The sequence below is a fragment of the Ambystoma mexicanum genome, chromosome 4q (assembly GCF_040938575.1).
Source record: "Ambystoma mexicanum isolate Mex_15411 chromosome 4q, UKY_AmexF1_1, whole genome shotgun sequence".
In the NCBI taxonomy this organism is placed as follows: domain Eukaryota; kingdom Metazoa; phylum Chordata; class Amphibia; order Caudata; family Ambystomatidae; genus Ambystoma; species Ambystoma mexicanum.
Window position 1 is genome coordinate 265,524,517 of NC_090928.1, and position 17,688 is coordinate 265,542,204.

Sequence of the window (17,688 nt, forward strand, 5' to 3'; positions counted from 1 at the left end):
AAGTCCCTACATGAACACCACTGGAAACTCGACATAGAAAACAGAATGACACAACTTACCATCCAAGCGATGCTGCTGAACAGAAACTACGGCAAATTCACCCTCACTCCAGTTCTAACCTTCTATGCTTTAAAGGTTGTTCCAGCAATTACCTTTGGTTCAGAAGCCGCATGGAATATCGACACCTTATTTTGGCAGAAGATGGAAGGCCTTTTTTGGCGGCGAGTTCTGAGGTTACCTTCATACATTTCGATGGTCCAAATTAGATACGAACTGTCCTTGAACTCGCTCCACACTTATGTTCAGTGGAAATCACTAATGGCTTTGCTCAAGATGTGTCTGACTCCAGTGACACCAGCTTTTCAAATCTTTTGCACACAACCAGGCCAGAGTTCATCGAAGTTACTAGAAGAGTGGAAAGAGACGATAATCTCAACTCTAACAGCTGCCAATCTAAATTTGAATGACTTGATCTTGCGCCCCCAAGTAACAAAAAAGAAGTTCGAACTCTGGTGCTGGATTCAGAACACTGACCGCCGTCACCAAATGCCGACTACTTTAGATTCCGGACCTAGTGCCCATAAATTGAATGTGCCAAGCATGCATCTGACAAACTGTCCCTCTCGTCATCACAGGACCCAATTCTTGAGACTTCGCTTAAACGTGCTTAAAACAAAAGAGATGCTGCGGCAACGACACATCAACGAAGAAAATGATAATATGTGTCGCTTCTGTAATAGCGATACAGAAACAACCGAACACCTGCTAACAAAGTGTGAGCAGCTTGTAGCATACCGGACACAGCATCTAAGTGAATTTATGCCTGCAGCAGAAGGAAATCGAGACTGGTGGACTTACGCCAGTGCTGGTCACTGTATTAAATTGAGTTGTGCTGTAGTTAACTTTTTAGACTCACTACGACTTGACAAACTGTGATTGTCTAGTGATATATATAACTACTTGGGCGTATATCACTCTTTTTTTATGAACATGGATTTCTTTCAACATCGATGATCAACAACTTGTAACAAAAGCTTGAGGTCTCGATGCTTGCATTGAGTCTATCAGGCTGAAGTTTCAATAAAAAAAAAAAAAAAAAAAAAAAAATTGCATTAAATTGTCCTTCAATTGAACATCGTTGTTTCAGAAATGTGTTTCACCATCAAAACACACACAATGTTCATTTAAACAATATCAAGTCACTGATATAGGAAACGGTTGTTGTTTGTGGGTCTCCACGTTTGCCTATATCAGCTTAGTGGAAGGGTGGAGGACCTCCAGTTCTTGGTTTTGGGATATCAGGCAATAGTGGAAACAGTCGATAAACGGCTTGGTGCAAGTCCACCCAATCGACAACGAGCACCAGCAACCGCTCTCGCCACTTCAAGGCTTTATGGTGAAAAAAAACGATGCGTGCCGGCCCTCGAGTCCTTTTTTTGTAAACGCACAAGGCGTTGCCCATTTCCTAATGGCACGCAGTGAACACATAAATCACAGGAAACATTCCTTTTCAATCCTACTTCCTGAGCAGGAGTAAAAGCATGATACGACACTGCATAAACCGGCTACTTTGTGGATCAGAACAAATGCGTGACGTTTCCCAGGCCACAGGCGGCTGCATCCCATTCACTGTGGCACAAACTTCTTTCAAGGCTCAGATGAGAGCAGCTAAGTATGTGCACGAGCAGGGCTTTAAGTGGGCCGGGCCCCGGCAGTCTCCAAAAAGTGGGACTGAGCCGGGGCCCTGCCGGGGCCCCCGTCCCACCACACGCAACATTGGCGGGATGCATTATCCCGGCGCGGCGGCAGCCGCGACGGGAGATGCGCCTGCCATGAAGTCAGGCGATCTGACAGAAGTGGCAGCCAACCACAGCGATGCTGTGCCTGGCTGCCACTTCTGTAAATCATAGTAACTGCCTCTGGTGACCTCTCGCGCGAGGGGTCACCAGAGGCAGTTACTGTCCCTTTGTTTCCCCAGGTCGCCGAGGCGTCTTTAACCCTCGGCGAACCTGGGGATTCCTTGACATTTTTCGAGGTTTATGAAAGAAGGCTTGAAAAGTACACAATTCAAGCCATCTTTTATAAAGCTTTGCCGACGGACAATTTTGTCCGTAGTCAAAGCTTTATAAAAGATGGCTTGAATTGTGTACTTTCAAAGCCATCTTTTATAAAACCGAAATGTTTAAAAAAAAAATGACCTGAAAAGTAGGCAAACCGTAAGGTATGCACACACACATATATATGCATGTTATATATCTGTGTGCGTACCTTACTATGGTTTGTGTACTTTGCAAGCCATCTTTTCTAAACATAGAAATACATATTTCTATGTTTAGAAAAGATGGCTTGCAAAGTACACAAACCATAGTAAGGTATGCACAGATATATAACATGCATATATATGTGTGTGCATACCTTACGATTTGCGTACGTTTTAGGCCACGCCCCCGCAAGCCACGCTCCCAAATGAGGGCCCCCCTCGATTTCTTACCCCACTTAAAGCCCTGTGCACGAGTGATCAATATGCCAGCTTGAACAGGTGTTCCTCAAAGACGATGGGATTGCAACTCCAAACAGATCACAATGGTCAACATGTCATGTATGGCACTCCAGACCAATCCTGGCTTTTTAAACAGCAAAAGGTTGCCCTGTGGGATTTGCAGTTTTCTTTTTTCCCCATTAGCAGTACAGTGAAGGTTGTCGGCACTGCAAAGCCAACAGTAGCTGCTGGGCCCACTTGCTAGACATCCATCAAACTATACTGATGTAAATCTAGGGAGGATAGCTCAGAGGCAAATTGCTCACCTTTGAAGCAAGACGTCACGATCCCAGGGTCCGTGCTTAGAAACCTCTGGGTATTAAGCGTGTAATAATTAACCTATCATATCCGTAGCCTTCGTTTTACTCTAAACCTCAAACGTAATATTTTCTGTAAATGTTACTAATTGAAGAGGGGGGATCATGTTAACAACTGCACCAATAGCTGGTGAACCCATTGCATCTTTCAGCCTGGGCAGCTGGAGCAAAAGCAGTCACAGAATGGAAAGCAGCTTCACACAGATACACAGTAGTAACCTTACTTTTAGAGCAAAGACTGAGTTGGAGAACAAGTAGCATCTGTGGTGTGACTATATGGGCCTTGCCATCAAACTTTGTTTAGCTTTGCTCAGATTGTGACTAGCTAACCTGTTAGCCTCAAGGTCAAAAAGAGAAACAACTGAAAGAAAACACAGAGAAGTGAGCTGCAATATGATTGGGATCTATCGATATGCACAGGACACATGTTGTAGACAGTGTTCATAATGCTTAAACTTGTATATGGTAGCTGTTTTTCACATTAAAGTCCTTCTGTGCTAATCTTGGCTATGTTGGGATCTCATGCTTGAGGGGTTGCCAAGAGGATGATACTCCAAAAAGACAGGGGATGGGTGGAAACACAGCTCCAGTGGGAGCAGAGATGTGGTCGTCAGACCTTGCATTCTCCATGTGGCCCTATCATTCTCAAACGCGAAAAATGTAGCCCATGGACAGACCTCCGAATATGGATTCCAGTCCTCCAGGAGAATCTCACATCCCTTCATTAGCATCCAAGAAGGGGTGAACTTTCTGGAACCCAGTTGTACTTGCCTTCTCAGAAGCCTCCTCAGCCCAGGTGAATGAATGACAGTGCTCTCAGACAGCACTGAAGTTCATTTGTTAAGTTGGAAGAGAGACCGGAAATTCCAAGCCTATCATTTGGAAAACATGTGTTTCTGGAAGTCAAACTAATTCCATGCTGAACATTTTGGGAGTACATGACTTCCAAGACAAATAAATGGAATTCCATCGTTAGGTAAAAACAGGTACAATTCACAAGTAGAGCCCTGTTTTTTGTAGTCTCAGAGTATAACTGAAGGCAAAGCAGTAATTGGATAGGTAAAAGTCCCAATTGGTTTGTAGGACTTTGAAAGGCCTACAAGTAAAGTAAAAACAACATCTGAATATTTTTAGAAGACTGCTGAAGCTCTATAACATATGATAAAGATTGTTCACTCTATGTAAGTCATTGACCTTCTTCCACATATATTTTGTACGTTTTTTGAATTTTTCTGGAATTAAAAACTTAAAAAAATAAGGGCTTTCCTGAATAACAGCCTCGGCTATTTGTCCCCGTCACTCACTACAGCTCTGGGATCCTGGGTAAATGTGTCTATCAGGGAGAGGCACATGCAATAGGGAGGACCTGTCTGCAGGCAGTGCTGGAGGAAAGAGATTTTCACGCCTAAGACTTTCATGCCCCAGTCCCATGTATTTCCTGACTATGCTCTAACTCACTGTTACCGCTCTGTTTCTTTTTACTGCCATGCACCCGATTTCTCATAAAGCCTCAGTCTCACGTATTCCCCCTCATTTTCTCTCTTTCGCTCCTTTCTTCCTTTCCCTTTTCCTCTTCTGCTATAGAGCTTTGATGTGGTCTTAAGCGCAATGCAAAGAAGCTACGTACATGCATATATGTGTACAGATATACCGATCTTTAAGGTAATGTCAAAGTAGACCCATGCATTTAAAGTGATTTCAGACTCTCTGACTTCGCGGCAGGTCTCAGTAGGCGCAGCTGTAGAGTCTGGTCTCGCCAGATCTCGCCTGTGACTGAGATCTTGCGAGACTAGTGACAGGCATGGGAACACGAAGCCCAAGAGGTGACAGACACTGATTGAGACAGAGGAGATTGGCTGCTCAGCCTGAAGCTCCTAGATGATTCACACAGAAGGCCTTTTAACGATTATAATCATTTGACTGTAAACAGTGATTCAAGAATATTCACCCTGTCTGAGAAATAAATACAGTGCAACTGCAGAACAGTGTCATACTGTGTTCCATGTAATCAAGACGCAACATAAAGGGTGACGAGGACGCAATCCTAATATACAAGGAATGGATCAGCAACCCAAAACAAAATGCAGGGAGCAACACCGACACCACTGTTGCTACCAACGCCAGGCCAGGTAGGCCAGCGATCCCATGGCCCCAATGGGAGCCATTACTTGTTACATAGGTGGATATACTGGGAGGAGCGGACTACGCCCCAGGGAGGAAGACAAACATGCCGTTGAATATCATGGGCTTAGAAGAGCAGAAAAGATTTGCTGGGTTGAATCCAGACCGAGCAGAAAATGCTGATGAGGACGATGCAATCAGGAGGATAGTAAAAAGGTTTTCAAATAAAGAAAACACGGTGCTACATAGGATAAGATTCTACATGAAGAAACAAGAAAGCAATGAACCAGTAGTTTATTATGTCACCAGATTGTATGAGATGGTGGCCTTGTGTGCGTTTGGCATCAAAAACATGATATGTGACATGCTCACAGTGCATGTGATTAGCAAAAAGGTGAAAGACAAACATATATATATAAGAAAAAAGAATTGAAGTTAGACAAGGCGATCCAGATTGCAAGAGCCGGAGAAGAAACAACATCGAGACGAAAGGAAATGACGGGAAGTGTGACACACAGCGAAGTACATGCACCCTAGTAAAGCATAAAGCAAGAAATGGTTAGAGATTTGGGAGATACTCGAGGTTGGGGGGAAGGGAGAAATTTACCTTTGAAGTACCACAGATGCAACAGCACAGGGCACTTAGCCAACAACAAACAATGCCTGGCCATAGGAAAAGAATGTACAAACTGCAAAAAAGTTAGCCATTTTGCTAAGGTGACATCCAAGGTTTCGAGGACAAAAGATGACAACGGTCGACCAACAAGGAAGAAATGACTGATGACAAATAACCAGAAGTCCAGCCCACTGTACTGATGGTAGATGTGGGAAGGAGTAGGAAAGACAAACCTCACTGCACAATAAAGGTGATGGAAAAGAGATCAGAGTAATGGCTGACTCAGAGTCTGGTCTAACCATACTGCTGATACAAGACGTCACTGTATTCAGAACCAAACGATAACCAAAAATGTTTGGGGGAGCCAGCATACGATTCCTTGGAGTGTACTTTTCAGAGAAAGAGACAAATTGAGCATCAAATTGGATCCCAATACATCTGATCAAGTGCTATCCATTAGATCGCAAGAGATTACATTCTCAAGGAAGGAGTTCCCTGAATGGTTCTCGGTATTGCTAGGGTGCATAATGAACTATGTACACAAAATACTACTAAAGCCAGAGGCCATCCCGTCAACCATAAGTTTAGAGTGATAGAGAGGCCACCATAGAACCAGTAGACTCGTTGGAAGGGTTGAGCCTGTATGTCCCCATAAGAAAAACACAGAAAAACAGTCTAAAGCATTGGAAATCTGTATGGATCTATGCAGTGTAAATCAGTAAGTGGTCACCGACAGCTACGCTCTCCCAAGCATAAGCAAACTCATCTTAATGCTGAAGGGAGCCACGGACTTCTCAAAATTAGATATGAGGGATGCCTGCCATCAAATCAAACAGCAAAAGTCATCAAAGTTTCACACTCTGAAACACTTGTGTACGAGAATGATATAGATAAAATATCAATTAAATTAAATTCAATAAAGACCAATTACATCCTTCATCCCATTTGGTACATACCAATTCACTTGACTGCTGTTTGGGTTATCATCAGATGTCTCTGTGTTCCAAAGGATGATGGACTCCCTGCTGAACAGAATTGGTAATGTGTTGTGCTGTCAAAATGACACATTGATCTATGCAGAGCATGAAAACACTCATGATACAGTCATCAGAGTTTTGGTAAAATTGCGGCATGCAGGAGTAAAATTATGATACGAAAAGTGGCACTTTACGACATAAGAGGTCAAGTATTTGGGATAAAACGTATCACCAAAAGGTATTAAACCCAAATGAAATCTTCTGAAAGTCATAGTGGATGCCCCAGCACCCAGCAACTAGGATGAATTGCGATTGTTTCAGAGTCTGGCCGAATACCATGCTAAGTTTATCCCATAGCTCTCAGAGAAGACCGCAAGTATGAGGAGCTTTCTCAAGAAGGGGACTGAACATGAGTGGACCACTATACAAAGCAATGAATTCCTGGGAGTAAAAAGAAGGATAGTGGAGGCGCTGGAAAACATACATCACCAAGGATGCCAGCGAGTATGGCATATGAGCTACATTGACGCAGAAGGTAGTGACGCAGAACATGAGGTGTTTTTCATGTTAAAAACCTTATTAGAGTCAGAGAAGAACAATTACAAGATTGAGAAAGAAATGTTGGCATATGCATCAGAGGTTGAATACCTTTTCATATGGACGTGTGGGGAACGAAGTTCTACCTCAAAACGGAACACAAACCATTAATACACCTGTTGAGCCCAGGTTGAAAGAAGACTTCTACGCCATGCCTGGCTCACATTGCAGCAAAACTACAAGAATATACATTTGAAATCCAACGCATACCAGGATGGAATAATTCCCAGGCAGACTGCATGTCTAGACCTCCAACAAGGAAAGGAGAAATGTGCACATTTCTACAAGATGAACGCATTGTAGCCTTAGTAGAAGACTTGAGTAGTGGGGAATTCCTTGAGATGAATGATCAACATTGGGTCAGTGAAATAGCATAAGACGTGAGCATACCCAAATGATATATTGACTATGAAATGTATGGTCGGACGAGAGGGCAGTAAAGGAGAAATTGAAACCGTTTTGGAAGATCGGGCTTGTTTTTAGGAATGACAAAGTAATACCACCTATGACCCAGAGAAGTATCATAATCAGCCGAGCTCACTCAGGTCTTCTATGTACCAGCATGACAAAAAGAAGAAGAATAGAGTCATACTGGGACCTGTTATGGACATAGAAGTAGAGGCTGTTCTTGACAGATACCATGAATGTATGAACAGTGACTAACTTATGGGAACAAGACAAGCTCCTTTGGTTCCAGAGAGACCAAAAGGGGCATGGGAATATATTGGGCAAGACTTTTAGGCCTGTTGGACGCAACGCGACAGGAACATAAATATGGAATTGTCGTAGTGGATTATCTATCCAAATGGACGGAAGGTACATTTTTGTCAGACATAACACAATGCAATGATGATAGTTTTTTAGAACGTAGTGAAGGATTTTGTAAACCTTATAATTTAGTCTCTATTGTGTGGGTAGGTTCTAGTGAAGTGATAAGATGTATCTATTGGGAGCATTTATTAAAATAAGTATGTTGTCTTGGAATAATTGTGAAATTTGTATTTAGAGCATATATATGTATTTATTATAGTATGAATTGTGCACCTATGTTCATTATGTAAGTTGTAGGTGTTTGCATATTTAAAAAGCTAATAAAATTGCAATATTCAATAAGTTATTCTCAGCAGATATGTGGCCTTTAAGAGTAGTCTAAACACTGGAATTGGACAAAAGATGGCACTCATTTCCTTACTGATTTAGTTTTCCTTCTTTTTGTGTGTATTTCAGTTAGAACGACCAAAACCGTGATTGAGGTTCTAAAAACATTGTTTCAGAGAGAGGGGTAGTCGAGAGAATTGATAACTGACAAGGGGGTCCAAATAGAAATGAGAACGGTTATATACAAGCACAACATTAAACAGGTGGAAGTGGCATTATATCACCCACAAGTGGGTTAGTGGTGAGGACCAACAGATTTATGAAGGGAGCTATTCAGTTAGCCACACCATCAGGCACAGGCCATATAGTGCTGTCATGGAAGTCATAGCAGCCCATAGGCGGACTCCAAATGCTGCTACCCCTCTGTCACCATTTCACATGTTAAGAGGAAGGAGAGCAGAATCCACACGGGTACCCCTATGGTTGTCCAGCATACGAGTCAATGAGGCTCTTGATATGGAAAATATTATATGGCAAATCAAGGAGCGCAAAGACTGTATGAAGACACAGTATCATAAACGAAGAGCTACAAGAAAAACTGAAGTTTAAGAAGGGGAGATTATACAGATAAAAATGCCACTTAAAGGCAGACTTATACATTCCTGGTACAGTCCCCATGAAGGTAGTGAAAAGAGGCACCAACCATGCATGTACATAAGATAGCAAAATATGGAACTTACAAAGGTGGTGTTTACTAGAAAGTCACAGTACAAGTACAGAGAAATGAACACTGAGAACCAAGGACAGAACTTGAACAACAGTCTGACATCAGTCAGGAAACTCACGAACAGAACATAGGAAGAGAAGAAAGGAATGCAGGAGAATATGCGGGCATGAACCTGTCATGAGGATTTGAAGAAGCAGACAAGGTGGGATATTGTGAGATGAAAGGGGAAGGTTTTGTGAGACCAGAAACCAATGAGTAGAACTAAGAAGAAACCATACAAGTATGATTATGAGGGGATGAAACATGCTTCTTAAGAAAAGTAGGTATGTAGAGAGCGCTGTCTCACGAGATCTCACCTGTGAACGAGATCTCATGAGACTAGATACAGGCGCAGATTCACAAAGCCTGAGAAGCGGTAGATGCCAAGTGGAGCAGAGGAGAGCAGCTGCTCAGCCTGGAGCTCCTAGGTAACTCACACATAAGACTTATTTTACTGTCATAATAATTCCACTGTAAACAGTGATTCAACAATAAGTACCCTGTATGAGAAATAAAACAGTACAATTGCAGAACAGTGTCATACTTCTTCTTTCCATGTAATCAAGACACAACAGTAACAGTGGGATATAGAATCCTACCTGCACAGCGCAGCTACTGAATGAAGAGTAGTTATCGAAGCCTGGCGTCCACGACAGCAGAATCCCATGTGCCGAGATGTTTACTGTCTTCACATTGGTTGGTGGAGAAGGAATCCCTTGAGAAAAAATCACAATGTTAGAAAGCAAAACTTGAATACAGTGACTTCCAAGCATTTTATGCTGACCTCACGACTTTCCCACTAAGCATAAAAGAATGTTGGCTATCCCCACCCAGCCATCTTGAATGAGTGCACTATTAATGTTTTCTCACAATCAACATGTAAACTGTGAAATATTGTGAGTAAACCAAGCAAGAGAGGTGAAACCTTTGAATAATGCTTAACCGGAATTCACATGACCAAGTACACTGGATCAACGGTATTGGTTTCTAAAGATCCTTGTGAAATAGTCATGATAGACTAGGGCCTTCTTTTTCAAAGGGCCACTTGCTATACCAGGAAATATTTGCATGCTTCCGTGGGCCAAACTTACAGTTTGAAGGCCACCGTCTTAAGGGTACAGATAGAGCTGTAAAACAGATTCCATGTAGTAACAAAGGTGGTGAAAAAACCAATGGCAAAAATAACTGAACAATTATTCATATAAATATCTTATGTATTGGAGAAATTTGGTTAAAAATAACTTTTGAAAATAATTTCTACATTTTTTTTATTGTTGCTGTTTTATACTCTGTGCCTGTGCATGTTTCTACCTCTTCTCTTTAAATAGAAGAGTTCCCTTAGGAACCCATTAAAACATATTTTCACTGTTCTTTCTTTTTTTGAATAGGGAGCCACTAAGACCGGATCACGTATCTTAAAAATGCTTTCCCAGTCTTATCCCGTACAACATTATTAAACTTTGTAACAAACATTTCTATTTTAACAATACATTTCCCTGGTTACTTTATATTGGTCCCTTAACTTATATTTTATGATTTTTGTCATCTTTCTATTTTATCCTAAAGTTAAATTTCATTCTGGAGTTTTTATGCACAGTAAACTTCTCTCTGCTATTCTTAACCAAGTAATTCTTTTGCCTGATACTTTTGCAGCAAAATGTCAACAGCCTGAGAAGTAAAGCACTAGGGAAATACTTAACCTGACTGTGTTAAATTCAGGGCCACTACCAAGGTGCACAAGGAAAGCACTGCACTGCAACTTTAACAAGACAATACATTTACAAATTCAGAATCGCAGAATAGATGACATGCCAGCGCAGAACTAAATGAATTCTCTTTGAGTTTCTAGCACTGTTCTACGGGAACCAACACAGACCTGATTCTGGTATAAGATGGTCTCCTTCTTCAGAATCTACATTGAATCACCATGATAGTTGCAGGTTGATAGAGATAGACTGACAATATTATAATTTTGGAAAATGGCAAATTGGAGCAAGTGGGCCATTACATAAATAAATTAGCCTCAGTTCTATGGACGTGTCAAGGATGACATGAAGGATGTGTACACTGTTAGGTGGCTGCAGGGTCAGTATACCGACCCGAGCCCTGTAGCACCCCCTTTATTTTTTTAAAGAAAAGAAACAGAATGTTATCATAAGAGAGTCATGGATCAAATGTCTTGATTTTATTCAGATGGGACTGAAAAAAGCCTGGAGTTGCTTATGGTCTTGTGCCGATAGGATGTGACCTAGCACTTCAGGCGGGACTGCCAGTTTTGGGGTGAGACGCAGCATGATTTGCATATGGTCTTTCCCCTATCTTAATAGTATGGCAGTCCGAAAAAAAAGATGGCTAGAAACGTTGATCAGGACGATGCCAGTGGTTATGATTTGTTCAAAATATTCCATCCATCACTCTTGAGTTTTGTTTGAGCTCGGAGGTTTACATGGTGTTGGGTAGTGGTTGCTGATTATCATGTGGCCCTGCAATAGAAATTACACTGGTGCAAGCATCTGTGATCTCTCAAGGTTTCTTGGAAGAGCACTTTAGTTAAGTCCATCTTGTCTTCTAAAAACAGTTAAGGAAGTTTGTTTCAGGGATTCATTGCTTGAAAGTGGTTTTAAGGATGGAGGAAAGTAATTGAAATTATCATGAAACTGTTTCAGTAAATATGTCCATCTTGTGCATATGGTGAACATGTTCTCTCGGTAGGAGAAGTATGCCTGATGCTTGTTGTTGGTTAGGACATTCCTTTTCTAGATTGGTCATAAAAGAATTTGCTGATTGTGTTACCTGTAAGTGTGCCCGTATAAGTTCCAATATCCTGTCAAAAGGGACTTCCTTTGAAAACGGAGTGCACTGAGACAATACATTCAGGGGGATAGTTGATTACATTGTTTGAAATATGTTTTGTGTTTGTCTTTTTTTTAACACACTTCTGTCAGGTTATCAGAAATGAACTGCCACCACCTTTGGTCCAGAGTGCACTAGGGACCTTTCTTCTGAATATGGAAGATGCAATATGACCTGTCCAAATTTTGGTTCATCGATCATAAATTCCCCTGAACCTAGCTTATAGGGTATCCAGTAAATATTATCCCCATATATATGGTCACCGGGGAAAAGGCTGTGGTGACTTTATATATGGTGACCATATATATATATATATAAATATATATATATATATATATGGGGTCAAGGGGAGGGGGTTTGCAGGGGTGGCCCCTGCATGTTCAATGTGATAATGTCCCTGCAAACCCACAGCCTTTTTCTGGCAATATTTTTGTCAGGTGTCATTTTTGCAGGGACATTATCACTTGATATGGCATTTATAACGGCCTGCACACAAGTGATGAGAGATGGGGGCTGTGGGGAGGGGATTTTAACACGATTCTCGACGCACCACTGGACAGATCCTCCGATACTCCCTGGATGCTCACGAAAGCTGCTAATACCCTCCATCAGATATTGTTACAGTTACCTTTGATAGATGCTTGGAGAGCACTCCACCCATTAGGCAAACAATATTCATATTACTCTTCTACGCTCCATGACTCTGAGTCTCGGCTCGACTATTGGCTCTTGACCACCTCTCTATCTAACATGATGTTGAGCTGTGATATTCATCTGCGCACACTCTCAGATCCCTCCTCGGTCTCTTTGAGCCTCGAGCTGTGTGATGTCCCCCCACACGCTAGGTGCTGGAGGATGCCTTCTGCTATCCTTAGAAATCCCAATGTGTCCGAACCCCTACATACAGAAATTGCAGAGTTCTTTGACATTAATAAAAGCTCCGTTAACACACATGCAACACTTAAGGTCTGGGTTCGGGGTATCCTCATGGCCAAAACCACAGGGTTACTTAAATCTGTTAGGAAGGATGTGAGCCAGGTTGAATCCCAATAATGAGAATGTGAGAATAGCTATAGTATCACACAAAACAAGGATACCCTGGCAGACATTAATAAACTGTGAAGCAACTTCCACAAGTGGTCACATGACACTGTCCGGAAAGTCTGTGATGATGTCAGACGTTCGCAAATGTTGATGAATACAAAAACAGTGGATAAAGTTGCAAAAAGTGTATAGAAGTGTCACAAATTATGCTAGAAGGTGGAGAATGGCAACGTTTGAAGGTGAAACTTTGTAAATTGGACAACAATGTTGCTATATTGGGGTAAGTATGATATTAGTAAGTTGTAGGAAATTAATGGTGCACTGTTAAAAACCTATGAAATTCACTGAAAAAACTTTGTTAAAGGGACGTTATGGTTAAGTTGCACTAATGAAAACCTATGAAATTTAATGAACAAACTTTGTTAAAGGGACGTTATGGTTACAAGTAAAACCAAAAAACCTCAGAAATGTGCCAGTTATGGTAAATTAAGCAACCATAACTTCCGCCACCACCGTGCACTGCTAAGACTAACACCCAGGACATGAAAGATGACATCACAAATGTTATTGATGACATCACTGATGATATCACATATTACATTAATTTTAATAAATAGTCCCTACAACGGGTTGAGTTTATAATGTTGGAAACAAGATGTTAGGGGTGATTGGGAGAACTATCATGAACTACGTAATGTATTAAAGAATGTACTCATGTAAACAAATCACTCTCCTAATCCACCCTACCTCTCCCAGCTAACTTACAGCACATTACCTATCCCTGATTCCAAGCGATACATTAACACTCTATCTTGCACCCTGTACATATGACTTGTACTTTTGTACATATTTTACTATCAACTGTTTATATGTCCCTCTGTATGTGTATGTATATTACTTACTGTATATTAAGCCCGCCTATTTTATTTACTGTATTTCCTTTATTGTATATTAATGTACAGCAATGTAACCAAGCTGAGAATATTCTTTTTGCCTTTTGCGCCCTGATACCCCCGGGTCCGGTGCGCACTACAAATATTAAACTAAAACTAAACTATTATATTCTAGTGTTGTTGTTAGTAGAGAAACTTAATCTTACATACATTTAGGCAATGGTTAGAGCATGCACCATAGAAGTACAATATTTTTAATCTGGTAATTTCCGATAGTAAAATAATAAATGCTACCTTATGAGAGTTTTGAGTAACGTTAAACATGGAATAAATAGGTAACAATTGAAAATTTACCACACACTTGTGTTAGTAGAAAGAATACATATTAAACCGCACAATGCATACAAACTAGAGGTACATACAGGGAAACTAAATTAAGGAAGAAAGAAACAACAGCACCACAAAATGACAATAAAATGAGAGTTAATCATCATGTACACAAATGAATTGTGTGTTTGAGGCATGCTCATTGCCCTATGTATGTTATGTTTTCCGTTTCATACCCCCAAGGGTACAGCGCAACTAACGGCAAAAGGACTTAAGCGCAGCTACATAAGCATCACAACAGCTCTCAGAAAAACAACGTTTTTAATAGACGACGAAACTGCAAATGCGCCACAGTGGACCACAGTGCAATAGGCAGAGCGTTCCATAGTTTGGCAGCTGCCACCGAAAAGGAGCGCACACCAATTCTAATGTATCGAAATCTGGGCACCGAAATAAGAAATCTATCTCCAAAACGGAGACCACGAAAGGGTACATAGGGACGGAACTTATTCTGCAGATATTCAGGCCGTACAGCAGGAAAAGCACGATGAACTAAGCATATGGATTTAAAATGCACCTATTTGGCCACAGGAAGCCAACGAAGAGCATGGGGAACTGGAGAAATATGATCCCTAAAAGGAGTTTTAGTGGACAAGCGTGCCACACCGTTCTGCAGGATCTGCAGGCGTTGAAGCAGAAACAGGGGTTGTGTCAGATACAAGGAGTTACAATTGTAGATCCGACTAAGGACCAACGATGCAACAACTGGGGCACGAAGGTGCTGGGGAATGAACTGCAGCACCTTTTCAAGAATCTTCAACTGAGAATGGCCGGCCTGACAGACTGCCCCAATCTGAGTAGCCATAGATAGGGATGCCAAATAATTGACGCCCATGTTACTAACAGCTGCAACAGGGAGAGGAAAAAGTCCAATCGACAAAGGCCAAAAGGAGGGGGTCCAGAAAGAAGATGGAGACACAGAGCCAGCCACCATGACCTCAGATTTACTTCCATTCAATCTGAGCCAATTCTTACAAATCCATCTTCCCACAGCTTCCACAATCCTTCAACTGAGTAGCATGGGAGGGGTGAAGCAGATCAAGAAGAACTATGATCTGCGTATCATCCGCATATGAATAACATCTAAAGCCGTGGGCGTGGATAAGAGCAACAAGCTGTTGGATATACATATTGAACAGCTTTTGAGAAAGGGCAAAGCTCTAAGGAACACCAGAAGCCAGAGGAACAGAGGGGGAACAGAAGGGACGAAGAGACACAGACTGGGAGCGATCAGAAAGAAATGAACCAAACCAAGATAGGACTGTACCCGAGATCCCAGCTGCCGAGAGTCGCCTGAGGAGGATGGAGTGGTCCACAGTGTAAAAAGCAGCGGGCAGATCTAAAAGAATCCGTGCTGCCACTCCACCTGATCAGAGATAAGTGGTTCCATGTGATAATATCCCCGCAAAAATATCGCCATACAAAAATTTCGCCATATTTTTCCGGTGATATTACCCCATGGAACCTGTGGGGACACCCCCGCAAACCCCATATATTTTTAAAGGGAGCGGGGGACACCCCTACAACCCCCCCACCCATTTACCCCATAAATGATCCCCACCAAAAATATCGCCTATGGCCGTTCCCGACGACCATATGTACGGCAATATTTTTGGTGGGGATATTATGACCTGATACCAGATAAGCGTCAGATCATCCAACACTGACACCAATACTGTCTCTATGCCTCGTACTGGTTGAAACACTGACTGGAAGGCATCAAAAAGACCTGTTTTTTCACAAAACCTCCCTAGCAGGGGTGTAGCCAACGACTCCAGTAGCTTCAAGAAAATTAGTAAGGAGCGATATAGGGCGAACATTTGCTGGTGTTAAGGGATCAAGAGAAGGCTTCTTAAATAACGTAATCATGAGGGCAGAGTGGAGAGAGAGTGGGCTGTCTGAGGATGTCCCCCTAACAGAAATGCTATTGGAGTCTGTTTCCCATTCATATTACTCGAGGCAGGGTCCACATTCAAAGGCCCCAGATTACTGCGGCGCGGCGTGGAGTGGAGAGAGAGTGGGCTGTCACCCTAACAGAAACCCTATTGGAGTCGGTTTCCCATTCCTATTGCTCGACGCGGAGTCAACATACAAAAGCCTCAGACTGGAGGGAGAGTGGGCTGTCTGAGGCTGTCCAAGGGTGGACAAGCACTCCCACCGTGATATACCGCTACTGCCATCATGTAGGTGGAGCACATCGAAGTATCATCTGGACTGGCAACGGGAGGACAGAGGACAAGAAGACAAGCTTGCTTATTTGTGAGGGACAAATCAGCCCAGGACGACCAGGTGAGCAGAATAAGTAGGAGGGGGCAGCTGCTGACTACGCTACTCGAACATGACATTGCAGTGGAGGGCTAGGGACCTAGCAAAGAGTATGCAGAAGACACTTCTGTTTGGAAAATTGGGAGAGGGTTGGTGTCCATGTCAGCATCCAGAGCTGCCTCCTCACTGTTATCCTTGCCACCCCCTCACCTCACCACTGTAGTAGTACAAAAGGTACAAAGGGAAACAGGAAAACTCCATTGGAGTCTCCTTCAACATCTGTTCCACAACACTCGACCTCTTTAACAGCATCTAGGTGTAAGCTGCTGGCTGAGGCATGTTTAGCTGGGGAACCACCACTCGTCACCCAGTTTTTGATGACAGCTATTGTTCACATAACCGGTTCGGGGATTCCCTCACAGCCATTTGGCCCTCTGCCACCTGAAGTAAACATCTCTATGATGGGTCTGGCATTAGAGGACCCTGGAGAGGGTGGATGGGCTATGTCGCCTAAATTAGGGCGGGGAAAAACCTTGACCTCCCCTCAAGGATCATTGCTGGATGAGGCAGTCCAAGCGACTATTACTAAATTATTCGCTGTAGTGCAGGCGCCAAAGTCTGCACAGACTGTACCCAGTAAATTGAGGTTAATGGAGGACGACGAAGTTGCAGCGGATACCTCCTTTAATGACCTCCCTCACCGAATCCTATTAGAAAATGAAACTTTGCTCGAAGCGTTCGCTGCCTCGACTGAAGCCCCTTGGGGGGGGGGGAGGGGTGGTCATTACATCCTTGGCACCCGGGGCAGTGGAGAGACCTAGCTGCACGGGGGGGGACAAGACTATTGTAAATGGCCCGGTGACTCTACCAACGCCAATCATCAACTTGCCGCAAACAAGAAGGTGTGTAGATGATATCCAAGAATTCACCAGACCTCAAATTGTGTTGGATGAACACTCGCCCAAAGCTTCGACTTTGACGGAGCTAGAGCTGAACTCAGTGAATGCATGATTAATAAAGGATATTGCCTCAATTTCACTGCTAATTGAAAAAAACCAACAAGCCACTGCAAGATCGATACTTAGTTGGGATGCTTCCCAATTTGAGGCACATCAGCCAGTACCATTGAAGGAGCCCTCAGGGGGGTCTACACTTATGCTTACCAGAGGGATTTTTCAGCCCTGCAGAGCTCTGAATGACGCATTGGATTCTGAC

At 42.6% G+C, this 17,688-nt stretch overlaps 1 protein-coding gene across 3 annotated transcripts in view; it reads right to left on the bottom strand.

Moving 5' to 3' along the window:
* The window catches only part of MERTK (MER proto-oncogene, tyrosine kinase), a 538,988-nt gene that overhangs the window by 239,706 nt on the left and 281,594 nt on the right, over positions 1 to 17,688 (bottom strand). For all 3 annotated transcript variants that reach the window (XM_069607839.1, XM_069607838.1, XM_069607837.1), the window contains exon 6: positions 9,631 to 9,746. In XM_069607839.1, the coding sequence (XP_069463940.1) occupies positions 9,631 to 9,746 (116 nt within the window). The remainder of the gene's footprint in view (positions 1 to 9,630; positions 9,747 to 17,688) is intronic.